The sequence below is a fragment of the Chiloscyllium plagiosum genome, chromosome 30, assembly GCF_004010195.1.
Source record: "Chiloscyllium plagiosum isolate BGI_BamShark_2017 chromosome 30, ASM401019v2, whole genome shotgun sequence".
Classification (NCBI taxonomy): Eukaryota; Metazoa; Chordata; class Chondrichthyes; order Orectolobiformes; family Hemiscylliidae; genus Chiloscyllium; species Chiloscyllium plagiosum.
The window spans coordinates 1728041-1743184 of NC_057739.1; the positions used below are offsets into that span (position 1 = coordinate 1728041).

Genomic DNA, 15144 nt, shown 5'->3' on the forward strand with positions numbered 1-15144 from the left:
CCTGCACTCTCTCCCTCAAGCACACACACACTCTCCATCCCTCACGCACATTCTCTCCCTCACACACAAGCATACACTCACTCTCCCTCACAGACACACACTCACTCCCTCATGCACACACACATGCATGCTTTCCCTCACTCACCCACGCAAACACACTCTCCCTCTCGCGCACACTCTCCCCATCTCATGCATACACACATCTGCACATACTCTCCTTCGCATACACACATGCACTCTCTCCCTCAAGCATAGACACATGCACCCTCTCCCTCACATGTGCACTCTCTCCCTCAAGCAGATGCATGCACTCTCGCCCTCACGCGCTCGCACTCTCTTCCTCAAACACATGCCCTAATCACTTTTATAACATGGAGGTCAGAACTGGGCACATTATTCCATATATGATCTAACTAAGGTCCAATAGTAGTTTAACATAACTTTGATATACAGCAACAAACACGGGCCTAGTCAGAGGAGTCCACATTCTGCAAATGTTACACCTTCAAAACACTTTGACAGATTTCTTAAACCTGATTTCCCTTTCAGAATACTGTGTTACCACTGCTTCTCCATATTACGATTTCCCAAGTGTCAAGTTCCAACTATCAACAGTTAACAATCAGGTTAAATAGCCTCAAGTTCTGCTTAATCTTTCCAAATTCAGCATTACATTTACTACTTTCTAATCCACTGATGCCATTCTAGAACCTTGGGAATTTTGTAAGATCATACTTACTGCATTTGCCATCACTGTAGCTTTTATCATACTAATTCATGGATGTGGGCAGCACTGACTGGCCAGCATTTATCACACGCACCTCGTGGCTGCAAGCTGTCTTTTTGAAACACTGCAGTCCATTTGCTGACGATAGATCACAATACTTTTAGGAAGAGAATGCCAGGAATTTGACTCAGTGACACTGAAGGAACTGTCATACATTTCCAAGTCAGAGTGAGGGTGGCTTGGAGGAGGACCTGCAGGCAGTGGTATTCCCATGTATTTGCTACTCCTGTCCTTCTAGATGGAAGTGATCATGGGTATGGAAGGTGCTAGCTAAGGAGTTTTGGTGAATTTCTACAGCGCGTTGTGTAGGTGGTATTGCATATCAGCAGAAGGGAGCATGAATAATTGTGAATATGATGCTAATCAAGTGGAATGTTTTTTAGCATGATGTTGTCCAGCTTCTGGAGTACTGTTGGAGTTGCACAGATTCAGGCAAGTGGAGAATATTTAATCACATTCCTGACTTGGGCCTTGTCATTGATGGACAGGCTGAGGAGAGTCAGGAGGTAAATTAGCAAATTAAAATGTTGGTCAATGGTGACCTCAGGACAATGGGAATTAAGTGACAGTAATGCCACTGAGTGACAAGGAGTGATAGTTAGATTCTCTCTTGGTCACTGCCTGACACTGGTGTGACATGAAAGTTACTGCAACCTGTCAGCCTAAACCTGGATATTGTCCAGGTCTTGTGGCATTTGATCATGGACTGCTTCATTGTCTGAGGAGTTTAAAAAAAGGTGTTGAACATTCTGCAGTTATCAGCAAACATCCTAACTTCTGGCCACTGGGTGTTGGAGTGGAGTAAGATCATTAACAAAGCAGCTGAAGATAGTTGGGTCTGGGATACTATCCTGAGGAACTCCTGCAGAGATGCCCTGAAGCTGAGATGACTGACCTCTAACAAAGACAACCACATTACTTGCGCCAGGTACGACTGACAAGGGGAGAACGGGTGATTTCTGATTCCCATTGGCTCCAGTTTTGCTTGGGTTTCTTGATGTCAAGGACAATAACTCTCATTTCTTCTATTTTTCATGAGATTTGCTGGATTTAAAACCTATTACTTTCTCCAGTTTGTCCCTTTGTGACTATTTATTACTTTAAGTTCCTCACACTCAATATTCTCTTGCTGCGATTATTTTTGGCATAATTTATCTGACTTTCAGTGTGAACACAAATTGAAATAGTCAGCTTAGCACAGCTGTGTTTCCCGAACTCCCATTTTAACTTCTTGTCTCATGTTTACTTTCCTCACTTTTTCCTTTGTACATACAGGCTTCTGAAATACCGTATACTACTGAAAGCCAGTTTTATACTTCTTGCTTATTTACTTTAGAATTCTATTTTCTCCTTCTCCATTTTTGTGTTTTTTTTAAAACTCAGATTTACTACTGCTCCTGCTGTCATTCTAACCTTCATCTTTTAAGCCAATTTATTCATTATCTTTGGAATGATTTGTGATCCTCTGAACTGCTGGCCAATAACTGATAAACTTGCCAGTGGGAATTTTGAAACCTCAGTTAGTTTCTCCTAGATAGAATCATAGAATCCCTACAGTGTGGAAACAGGCCATTTGGCCCAACAAGTCCACACTGACCCTCCAAAGAGTAACCCACTCAGATCCATTCCCTGACCCTTTTACTCTACATTTCCCTTGACAAACGCACTTAACCTACATATGCCTGAACACTATGGACAATTTAGTATGGCCATTCACCTGACCTGGTCACCTGACCTGACCTGGACTGTGGGAGGAAACCGGAGCACCCGGAGGAAACCCACACAGACACATGGAGAATGTGCAAACTCCACGCAGACAGTTGCCAGAGGCTGGAATGGAACCCGGGTCCCCCCTGGTGCTGTGAAGCAACGGTGCTAACCACTGAGCCACTGTGTCACCCACTTAGCCACTGCGTCATCCAACGTGCCAACTCAGGTTGTTGAGACCTACAAACTAGGAATGGAAGCATCAGACACTGCCTGTGCACTCCAGTCCACCATACCTCACATGGAATTATCGGCCTGTAAAGCCAGGCAGGGGCAGTGTGATTCAGACAGGCTGTTCGAGAAGCTGTCTTTGTGAATAAAGCGCATCAAGACTGGTCTGGCTTTGTGCAGGTCTGGGAACAGTACTCAGGATCCCAGCAGCACGTCAAATTCAAGAATATTTCTGCAAACAGAATAAAGATCGCCGAATAACAGAATTAGTATGGTCCAGAAGGCCATTCAGCCCATCATGCCACCACCAGCTCTATCAGCTAGTGTCAATCTCCTATCTTTTCCCCAATGTACAGCATCTCTGTCCAAATAACCATCCAATGCTCTCTTTAATGCCTCAAACGACCCCGCCTCCACCAAAATTCCAGCCAGTGCATTCCATACCCTAACTGGCTGGACGGGTTTTTTCTTACATCACCATTGCTTAATTTTCAGATTACTTCAAATGAATGTCCTCTCGTTCATTTTTCTTTGATGAATGGGAACAGCTTCTCCCTATTTACTCTGTCCAGTATGCTCTTGATTTTGAGAACCTCTACTAAATCTTCACTCTGCCCTTTCCTTTCCAAGGAGGAGAGTCCCAATTCCCTCAATCCATCCTCAAACTGAGGTTCCTCATTCCTGGCACAATCTTTCTGCACTCGCAGATCTCCCAACCTTGAAGGTCCTGCTTTTGACATGAACCCTAACTTCTCAAAGCTCTCACAGCAGGGCCTCATTTCTTGTTTTTCTAATGTTATTGGTGCTCTCCTATTTCATCTAAAGCCAAGAGGGACATGGTAACCCTGATACCGGAGACCTGCACACACTTCCAATCACAGCTGCAGAGGACATTCTCTCTTAATACTTTGTCCCTCTTACCTTCTCCTACTTGAATGGCTTCCTACACCACAGCATCAGAATCAGTTTGGTCATCCACCCTACAGCATCTGGTTCCATCTTTACAGGCAGCAAAAAACCTTGGATCCATTGGAAAGGGACAAGATCTGTGGCTCAGCCAACACTGCATCTAAGGCCCCCTTACCTGCCTGACTCAAGAGTTAAACATGCTGTCCAACTAGATCGATATCACAACAGAACCTTACCCCACAATGTCTCACAATGCCTGCACCTCCAACTCCAGTTCAACATCAAAATGGATGTTCCCCGAGATGCAGCCACTTACTGCAGATCTGACTGCCTGGGGTCAGACGGTTTTCCACAATCTCCAACCATCCTTATACAACCCGGTCTAATTTACGTTAACTGCCAATTTATTTTAAAATATTATCTGAGCAATTTTACATTATGGTCAAATAGTAGCTATAAAAAGACACATCACAGGTGTTAAAATTCCCAACTTTTACAGTCCATTTACAACGCATTCCTTTCATGCTAACCTGTGTCAGCTGATTCAGCCTGTCTCAGTTGGTTAAAGGGCAGGAACCTGAGCCGGGAGAAAACATACCTCTAAGCATCATGTGCAACGTGGGCAGTGGGGACAGTGTCAAGCAGGGCTCTCGGCCAAAAGGGGGAAGGCTTGGCACCAGTGTGGGATGTAAAATACATGAGGCAGAGAGACAGACATGCAGAATCTCAGAATGAAGAAATACACAGCAGGAAGAGAGAGAGAGAGAGAGAAACAGAGAGAGAGAATGAGACAGGCTTACAGGGAGAAGTAGCACAACTTATTCCAGGTAGTTTTTGAATGCAAATGTAGTGACCATGGAGATGCAGTTGTGATATTCCACGTGCTTGCAGCCCAGGTGCTAACTGCATCAGAGATGTTCTCGTGGGTAGAGACTTCAAAATCTTAATGTAAAATGAAATCTGTACATGATACTTTAATGAGACACAGACTTGTGGACCAAAGTCCTCAACGTGGCCTGACAAGTGCACAAATCATTACAAAAGCTCTGAGTTCAGGTCAACACTTCCGAATTCTGCTGAAGTAACAGAATGCTGAGATGCTGAGAGGGAGGGAGTGCAGTAAAACAGAGACTGCAAAAGAATGTGCATACCAGCTCACCTTGTCCCGCAGTTTATACAATGTGCCAGGGATAGGGCATCACAGTACTGAGGCAGGGTGCTTTAGGTGAACTTTCAGGGGCAGAAACTGTTTATACTCAAGTAGACTATGTAACTCATCTGAAGGTATTTTGGATCTTTAGGGACTTGAAGATTAATGCTCAGTGAAATGATTTATTAATGGCACTGAGGAATGACAAGAGGGCAGGAAGGAGTTGAGTGGAGAGAAGTTGACATTATAGGTCAATTACCTTTGTCTGATATTGCTAGATCTTCCAAATATTGCCAGCATTTTTGGCTTTCATTTCAGATTACCAGAATTGCAACTCTAACTAAATGAACCAAACTCTGGTCACCTTAAGAGGTTAAAAACAATGACTGCAGATGCTGGAAACCAGATTCTGGATTAGTGGTGCTGGAAGAGCACAGCAGTTCAGGCAGCATCCGAGGACAGGCAAAATCGACGTTTCGGGCAAAAGCCCTTCATCCTGATAAAGGGCTTTTGCCCGAAACATCGATTTTGCCTGTCCTCGGATGCTGCCTGAACTGCTGTGCTCTTCCAGCACCACTAATCCAGAATCTGGTCACCTTAACCTTTATTAGCCATAGCAAAAAAAGTCATAATTCAAACCGCATCTCCTCGAAACAAAAGCATAATCCTAGCGACATGGTTAGCACTGCTGCCTCACAGTACCAGAGTCCCAGGTTCGATTCCAGCCTCGGGAGACTGTGTGGAGTTTGCACATTCTCCCTTTGTCTGCGTGGGTTTCTTCCGATGCTCTGGTTTCCTCCCATAGTTCAAAGATGTGCAGGGTGGGTGAATTGGCCATGCTAAATTGCCCATAGTGCTAAGTGCATTAGTCAGAAGGAAATGGGTCTGAGTGGGTTACTCTTCATAGGGTCGGTGTGGACTGGTTGGGCCGAAGGGCCTGTTTCCACACTGTAGGCAATCTAATCTAATCTAGCACGTTAACCAGCATCAACTATCCCAGAGCTCCAGTCAGGATGTCACAACAGCAATGACACATCAAAAAGTATGATATTGGCTGTGAACAGCATGGGGCATCAGAGTATAAAAGACATTGTATTAATATAATTTCTCTCCTTTATCAGATTCACATAATTACAATTTTGGGTCCAGACTGTGCTCAGTCTTTCACTGGTTCAATGAATTCTAGCTAAAACCTATTTGCATGATTAGCATTCAAACAGCTTTCATGAGACAATACAATTGGGCAGCATAACAGAACCTAAATGTTTACTTTATTTTTCTTGCAATTATAAACTATTTCTCAACAACCTCATTTTTAAACTAGTGCAGATATACAGACAAAAACGGTCCATCAGCAATATAAGCATTCTTAACAATAAAAATAACATTCTCCACTGCCAATGAGAAACCAGGTTCCATACTACAGAAAATAACTTTGTAAAACTTGAACTGAACAAGTTGTTTCACTGGTGTGCAGCAGTTTCTTAGCAGTTTAAATATTCTTAAATATGAAACATTTTTGCTATAAACTGGCACACCTGTGATATGAACATCCCTTTTGGATATTCTCAATTTCATTCTGTGCCATGGTCAGTCAATGCCTAACCAGACAACTCAAGCTCAAACTCGCAGAAAGAATCACAGCAAGCAGAGGGCTGCTGGGCTTGAAAACTTGAACATAAAATCTGACAAACTGATTTAGCTTCATTGGCCCAGAATTGCACTGATAATCGGCACCGACAAGAACAAACTCCAACTCTCTTCAAGCACAGACCACTGAAGAAAGTGGGAGTTATCCTGATACAGTTTTTCGGGAAGGTTGTGATCTCCATAAGTTGGAAATTTAATGAAAAAAATATATGGCAGAAGGAATACAACTGTGAAAAGTTTCCAATCGTCAGTTGAAATTACTTCAGAGATTCCACGCACTGCTCCTAAACCCATACCTCACATTTCAGTCTGACATGCTGGTGAGTCTCTGTCTAAACCCACACAGCACCATGTCAAATTCACTGAAAATAATCGTCGTGGCCTGAGATTTTCTCACACAGTGACCTTCATGCTCCATTAGCTTTCTTAAGACACTAAATTCTTGGCAGGAAACTTGAAGGGCTGTGGGAACTAGGCTATGCTGCCTGGGCTGTTATGAGAACTAGGCCGGAGAGAAGCTCAACAGGGTGCAGTCAGTATGTGCAGCTTTCCGGATAGCACCAAGTTACCAGGTAACCAGTGCGTTGATTTTCTTTCTGCCAGGTCCCTACAGACACTGTCATTTAACACCAGCTGATGTCACTGGTCCCATTCCATCTCACCGTGGAACCCTGAACAAAGGAATCCTGAATGTACAATGTCCAAATTCTTCGTGCTGTTTGTGCAGGCTATCTTTCAGACTGAATTGCCAATCAGCAAACAGTAAGTGAAAGCAACAAAATTCATTATGGAAATTAATAATTAAATAATTGCACCCACTTTATTAATTTATTTAATCAAAGTACTGCCTGGTCAGGTGGAAGATACATTTTCACAACATTCAACATCATGTGAACATGAAGCTGAAAACATGAAGGTGCTGGGCACAGTGAACCCAACAGGCACTCACAGGCTGCATTTTCCTGGGCCTATGGCTTGAAGTTGAGACAGGGAAGAGCTGGGTCCCAAATCCACTGCCGTAGTCTGGAAATTTTCCAGGGTGGTGGGGCGGACAGTGTGTTCAGTGATTAAGATGGACTGCACAATCGACAAAAATGGTAAGCCAACATTGTTAAGGGTCAAAAAATGTGGCACTGGAAAAGTGCAGCCGGTCAGGCAGCATCCAAGAAACAGGAAAGTCAATGTTTTAAGCATAAGCTGCTCGTCAGAAATATAAGAGCTTATGCTTGAAACACTGACTCTCCTGCTCCTCGGATGCTGCCTGACCGACTGTGCTTTTCGAGCGGCACACTCTTTGACTCTGATCGCTAGCATCTGCATTCCTCACTTTCTCCCAATACTGTTAAGGCCCCATTTAAGCGGAATTGCCAGCAGCACCCCACCCACCATATATGGACGTCACAACTGAGGCACTCTGCCTGCAGCAGCTGGAGACTCATACTCCAGTGATGGAGTCCTGGGCAGGGAGTTGCACATAATGTGAACAATGGATTGGATCAGTTATCCCTCCATTCGGAGAGACCCAACAGCTTCAAGTCTCATTGTTATGGACTGGGCTAGACACCCTCAAAATGTTTTAAGAATGTAGCCTAGACCCGACCTTTCTCTTATTTAGCGGGTCGGTGTGGACTTGTTGGGCCGAAGGGCCTGTTTCCACACTGTAATGTAATCTAATCTAATCTAAAAGTCTCATTGTTATGGACTGGGCCAGACACCCTCAAAATGTTTTAAGAATGTAGCCTAGACCCGACCTTTCTCTTATTTAAAAGATAGATGTGAAGTGGATATTCCAGGTGTGTTGCAGCTGGTCAAACCGCTCAGCTTTAAGCAAAACAGAACTTATTTAAGCACTACAGTTGAAACACAAACAAAAGAAAATGAAATTCAGAATAACTTTACTGGAAAACTTAACCAACCCGATATAGCAATTTAACTATGGAACTATTCCAATCCAGTAACATCCCAAAGACACACCCTTAGCAAAAAGGCAAATTGAAACACAGATTCTTACAGGCAAGAGGAAACAATATTCAAAGAGAGAGTCAGTCAAGAAACATTGGCTGAAGCTGCGGCCTTCCCTGGATTCCAGCATCTATGACTGCCACAGCTAAAACCAAACTAGAAAAAACCTGAACTGGGAGAGCTGGCCACTCCCTCACCGTTGTTAAACTAGGCTCTTTCTAGACCCCTCAGCACATTTGCCTTTACAACTTCTCTTAAAGAAACCCAAGGACAAACAAACCTTGTTAAAGTGATTGCATCGTCACATCATGATGTTTGAAAAGGAACCTTGCATCCAAGCTCCTGAAGTGGTCCCCTCAAGCAGGGACCCTTGCAATCTCTGACGTGTGTTAGTAACACCAACCTGTTGTGGTGAGGCCACTGAGGTTGAATAGTCAGGCTTCTAACTGCAGCTGGCAGCCTGGGCTGCTCAGCCATGATCCTCAATATGGTGGTGAATGGATAGACTGCCAATTAGGAGACTGCATCAAGGAAAGGGGGAGGAGGACGGAAGGGGGAGGGAAGACTGCATGGTTCCTTTAAATGGTACAGTAAAGTGCTTTTCTAAGATTAGACATTTATACAGAAAAACCTGGCTGGCCAGAGCTGCAGATTACAGACAGTTCTGAAATTAAAACATGGACCAATTGGCTGCTTGATTGGAAATTTTAAGCTTGTTTTGATGGTTTGGCAATTAGCTTGAATCAACCAATTAATTTAACCCAAGCACACAGAAATTGAAAGCCAAGTGATTTAAAATTTGATGGCTCTGACAACCTCAGACCAATGCTAATGTATGAAAACTGATATGTCACCCAAAGTACATAAAGAGAGGGTTTTTAAAGATCGGGGTGGGAGCGAACAGCCATCTGAGAAATAAACATCTAACTCTCACAAAAAGTCTCTAAGCTGTCTAAGACAGCACCATCTATCCATAAAAGGTACCACAGCACTTCTAGCTAAAAGTCCTCACAGAAGAATTCACTGAGAAAATATCCCTGACAGCAGGATCAGCGAAGAAAGGCACATATGGCTGCAGAGACAGTGGAGAAGGCACAGCATGTTGGAAGACACGTTCTGTGTAGACTTAGAGAGATAAGGTTTTAATCTATTTTTTTCTTATTACTTGGGTTTATATAAATACGACTTGTGTTTATTGGAAAAGCACACCAATAGAATTTTGTTCAGTCCGAGAATAGTTAGGGTTAAATCAATATATTGTTTCTAATTGCTTATAAAGTGAATATCAGAGCTTTTTTTTATTTAACCACTCTTTTTAACAGATTATAGAGGTGAGACGAGTTTCTCTATGTGTTTTAGCCGTTCTCCTTTATGACACTACTCCCACTAATTCCTATGTTTCTATGTAACCTTCACTGACCGCTACAGTCAGTATCTGACAGCGTGGAAAAGGGCATTCAGCCCACATGCCTCTGCCTTTGAAAAAAACAAAGCCATTTAATCCCACTTGCTTATTCTTTTTCTATATTTCTGGATAGCTTTCCCCAACAAGTATTAATCCAATTTCCTTCAACTGGTACTTTGGAATCTGCTTCCAGGTACTTGTCAAGCAGTAAATTTACAATGACAGCTCACAGAATTCCCCTCTTCTCCACTCTGATTCTGTCTCCTTACATCTCCATCTCCATTTCCTGGCTGCCAACTCCTGTACCACTTGAAATAGTTCAGTTCAAAAACTGATTTCTCCCATCCACAACACTTCATAAATTCTGAACACTATTTCTCCCTTAACCTTCCTTTCCTACTCTACAAAGGACAGCCTCAAGCAACTCTTGACTCTTTGTGTAACTGAAGCCCATCATCTCCAACATCAGTCTATATGGGGCTGTTGGAGCCCTGGGTGATCTTCACTAGCATCAGTATTAGTCACTATTCCATAAGCTGCAGTGTCTCCTCTATCAAATCAACTTTGATCAGCTCAAACAGACAGCTTTATCGTAGAAGTCAGTTTCAAGGAGGAATAGAAGAAATGGTAATAGGACAGATTTGATTAGATGAGATTTCTTGCAGAATGGAAACAGACCCTTTATACCAACTAGTCCACATCGACCCTCAGAACAGTAACCCCCACCCCCAGACCCATTCCCCTATATTTACCCCTGACTAATGCACCTAACACTACGGGCAATTTAGCATGTCCAATTCAACTGACCAGCACATCTTTGGGCTGTGGGAGGAAACCAGAGCCCCCAGAGGAAACACACGCAGACATGGGGAGAATATGCAAACTTCACACAGACGGTCGCCTGAGGTGCGAATCGAACCTGGCGCTGTGAGGCAGCAGCTAACACCGAGCCACCGTGCTGCCCCCAAATCAGATCAGAAACATCTGGAGTCTAGGAACAGTCACCTTCATTCTAAGTTAGACACAACAATTAATGGTGAATTTGTCAGTTCAAGACCATGGCATTGTGGAAAGTTATTGCAAAGACTGGGTAAAATATGATTTGCTTATTACACTCCATCGTTGGAGAATTATTAATGCCATAGCAAAGGATTCAAGGAATATCTGCAGTTGACAGAAACTTTAGCCAAGAAATTAGATTATTCCAATCTAATTCAGGAGCTCACTATAACCTGCAACCCAAAACTCTCTACACCAGAACCTTACTTCCATTGAGAAGCAGGCAGCTACAAACTGTCTCACTGTCATTACCATAACTAGTGCTTTCTCACATGGACAGCCTCTGGGAGTAACAACATTAGCATAACAGCATACTAGAAGAGCAATTTCCCATCAACAAATTATCAACTACAACAACTTAACATAACACCAAACCAGTTCAAAACACATCAAGAGGAACACTGCATATTGTAAACATTTTTTTCCTCATTCACGGAATGTGGGTGTCCCTAGCTGGATGAGTGTTTATTGCCCGTTCTTAAGTGCCTCAGAAAGTGGTAGTGAGCTGCTTTTTAGAATACAGCCACATGATTAGCTCAGCCATTTCAGAGAACAATATCAAAAATGTTTCCCTTGCGAACAGCATGTGAATCTTATTCAGCCAATGACCTTGCCCCCAGCCTCACATTGTGCACAGATTAAGAGAGATAGGCTGAATTACCACATTTGGCTAAACTGGTTTGATCACTCAGTACATGAATGTGCAAGCAGAATTCACCAGCAGTCTGTTTCTGTACAAAGCACCATCAACAAAAGCAAATGTGAATGGTCTCTGTACAACATGAACTTAGAAACTGAGACCAATATAAAACTCAAGGTTACTTGACCTTTTGCTCAGGATACAGTGAGTCTGTGTAAGAAATACCAGTTACTGGGTTTGTATACAAGATGATTCTTTCTTTTACTTAAGGCCCTAGTCTTAGTTAAAGTATAGTTCGGTCAGAAACATTCTATTCAAAAACAATTTGGGTTTATATGCTCATAGAAACATTCACCAGTGTATAAGACAGCACTATCCAACCACTTCCCTAACCCACACCAAGCATTCTTCCCTACCTGACAGCGGCTGAAGATGTCTGTTGGAGTGATTTGCACGTTGAAATGTTTCAGCACAGTAATTGCCTGGTCCTTGGCTTTCTCGGAGCAATTCAGAGAGAGGCAGCGGCCTTCAGCCACCTGTGAACGCAACTGAAGAGAAGGTAAGAACATCAGTAATTGTCCAAGATCTTACAAAAGCTGCAGCCAGAACCTCACTCCTCCTTTCCCTTTCACAAATTATCCTTCTCTACAGGCTCGGACTCAGCTTTCACTGGGTTTGAAGAAACCTGGACCCCCCATTCTTCAAGTGCAAATAAAGACAGAACTCTCTCATGCATACAACAGACTCCAGGAAACAAACCCAAAACAGCATCTCCGCACAAATCCAACCAAGCCAAATACATCCAGGTCCGTTTTATGCCTTAGTGAATTCCTGCAGTATATCTTGCAGATTAGTACACACTGCTGCTACTGAGCATCAGTAGCGGAGGGAGTAGATGTTTGTGATGTGGTGTAAATCAAGCTTCATTCTGGATGCTGTCAAGCTTGACTGTCACTGGAGCTGCACTCAGCCAGGCAAGTGGGGAGTATATCATTACACTCCTGACTTATAGAGTCATACAGCACAAAACTCATCAATGCCAGCCAGATTCCAAACTAAACTAGACCCAGTTGCCTGCATTTGACCCATATTCCTCTAAACTTTTCCCATTCATATAACTGTCCATATGTCTTTTAAAGGTGTAACTGTATATGCATCTACCACTTCCTCTGGTGGTTCACTGTACAAATGCTCCACACATTGTGTGAAAAAGTTACTCTTCAGGTCCCTTTTAAAGCTTTCCCCTCTCACCTCAAAATTATGTCGTCTAGGTTTGAATGCCCCCCCACCCTCTGGAAATTAACTTTGCTATTCACCTCATCTATACCCCTCTTGAATTCAGCTTTGGGGAGTCAAAGGGGAGATACTCACCGCAATATTCCTAGCCTCTGACCTGCTCCGATAGTCACTGTGTATATCATAGAACCCCTACAGTGTGGAAACAGGCCATTTGGCCCAACAAATCCACACCGACCCTCCAAAGAGTAACCCACCCAGACCTATTCCCCAATCCTTTTACTCTATATCAACCCCTAACTAATGCACCCAAACCACACATCCTTGAACACATAGGCAATTTAGCATGGCCAATTCAACCAACCTGCACATCTTTGGACTGTGGGAGGAAATTGAGGAAACCCACGCAGTCACAGGGAGAATGTGAAAGCTCCACACAGACAGTTGCCGAGGTTGAATTCAAACCCAGGTCCCTGGTGCTGTGAGGCAGCAGTGCTAACCACTGGCCCTTCTGGTTTCTGATCAATGGTAACCGTAAGGATATTTGACAGTGGCAGATTCAATGATGATAACACTGCTGAATTTTAAGGGGTGGTCATTTAGATTAGATTAGATTCCCTACAGTGTGAAAGTAGGCTATTTGGCCCAACAAGTCCACACCAACAATCTGGAGTGTAACCCACCCAGACCCATTCCACTACCCTATATTTACCCCTGACTAATGCACCTAACACTATGGGCAACTTAGCATGGTCAATTCACCTGATCTCTACAGCTTTGGACTGTGGGAGGAAACCAGAACACCTGAAGGAAACCCACGCAGACACAGGGAGAATGTGCAAACTCCACACAGACAGTCAGCCGAGACAGGAATCGAACCCGGGTCCCTGGCGCTGTGAGGCAGCAGTGCTAACCACTGAGCCACCATGCTGTCCCTTAGAATGCCTTGTATTGGAGATGGTCATTGTTTGGCATTTTTGTGGGGCAAATGTTATTTGCCATCAACTCAAACCTGGATATTGTCTGGACCTTGTTGCATTTGAATCTGGACTGCTTCAATATCTGAGGAGTTGCAAATTGTGCTGAACGTTGTGCAATCATCGGTGAACATCCCCACTTCTGACCTATCTAATGTAGGTCACTGATGAAGTGCCTGAAGATTGTTGAGTCTAGGAATACTATCCTCAGGAACTCCTACAGAGATGCCATCCAGTGCTCTCAAACAGTACCTGCTCAGCAATAACCTGCTCATGGACATTCCACTCCTGACCTCACTACAGCCTTGGTTCAAACATGGATGGAAGAGCTGAATTCCAGAAGTGAGGCTAGAACAACAGCCTTTGAGATCAAGGCTTCATTCAATCAAGTGTGGCATCAAGGAGCCTGACCAAAACTGGAATCAATGGGTATCAGGAGTAAACTCCCTGCTAATTGAAATCATAGCTGGCACATAGGAATATGTCTGTGGTTGTTGGAGCTCTGTCATCTCAGCTACAGGACGTCTCTGTAGGAGTTCCTCAGAGTACTGTCCTAGGCCCAACTATCTTCAGCTACTTCAGCAATAATTCTTTACAAAGGTCAGAATTTGGGAAGTTCACTGATAATTTCACAACGTTCAGCACAATTCGCAACTCCTCAGAAACTGAAGCAGTCCACATTCAAACGCAATAAGATCTGGTCAATATTCAGGCTTGGGACGATACATGGCAAATAATATTTGTGCCACACAAATGCTCTCAATAACCATCTGCAGTACAGGCAATTCTTCTATAATGAGATGGTTGCACACTTGTGTGGCTCTGCGCTATATAAAAATCATGCAATAGATATAGCACTTAAAGTGATGGCAAAGCAATGCGTTGTAGCCAATACAGAGGAACCTCGATTATCCAAATACCAATTATCTGAAAATCGGATTATCCGAAGGAGATCTCAAGGTTCTGATAGAAACATTATATCAAAGACGTGTTTCCAACAGTGATCGCGTCTTTTGTTTATAGTGACTAAACAAGCACCGTCTCCAAATGACTGACCTCCCGCCCTCTCTCTCTCACCACACTTTCCCTGGAGTTTTATGGAGGGGTGTACCCTAACTCCCTCCCTTCCCCAGATAATCTCTCCAACATGGTCCTGTACAGGGCAAAGGTGAACCTGTCAAAATGTTGCAGTAAAATGGGTGTGTGTGTGTGTGTGCGTGTGTGTGTCGGTGTGTGCGCGCGCGCGTGTGTGTGCGTGCGCGCGTGTGTGTGTGCGTGCGAGCATGCGTGCGTGCGAGTGAGTGTGAGAGTGTGAGAGTGTGAGAGTGAATGAGTGAGTGAGTGAGTGAGCGTGCATGCGTGCGAGTGTGTGTGTGAGAGTGTGTGAGAGAGTGTGAGAGTGTGAGAGTGTGAGAGTGTGAGAGTGTGAGA

The 15144-nt window shown here is 43.7% G+C and overlaps 1 protein-coding gene across 1 annotated transcript in view; it reads right to left on the bottom strand.

The window, feature by feature from the left end:
• The window catches only part of LOC122564591 (exonuclease mut-7 homolog), a 180286-nt gene that overhangs the window by 162778 nt on the left and 2364 nt on the right, over positions 1-15144 (bottom strand). The window contains exon 3 of the mRNA XM_043719679.1: positions 11917-12048. Within this exon, the coding sequence (XP_043575614.1) occupies positions 11917-12048 (132 nt within the window). The remainder of the gene's footprint in view (positions 1-11916; positions 12049-15144) is intronic.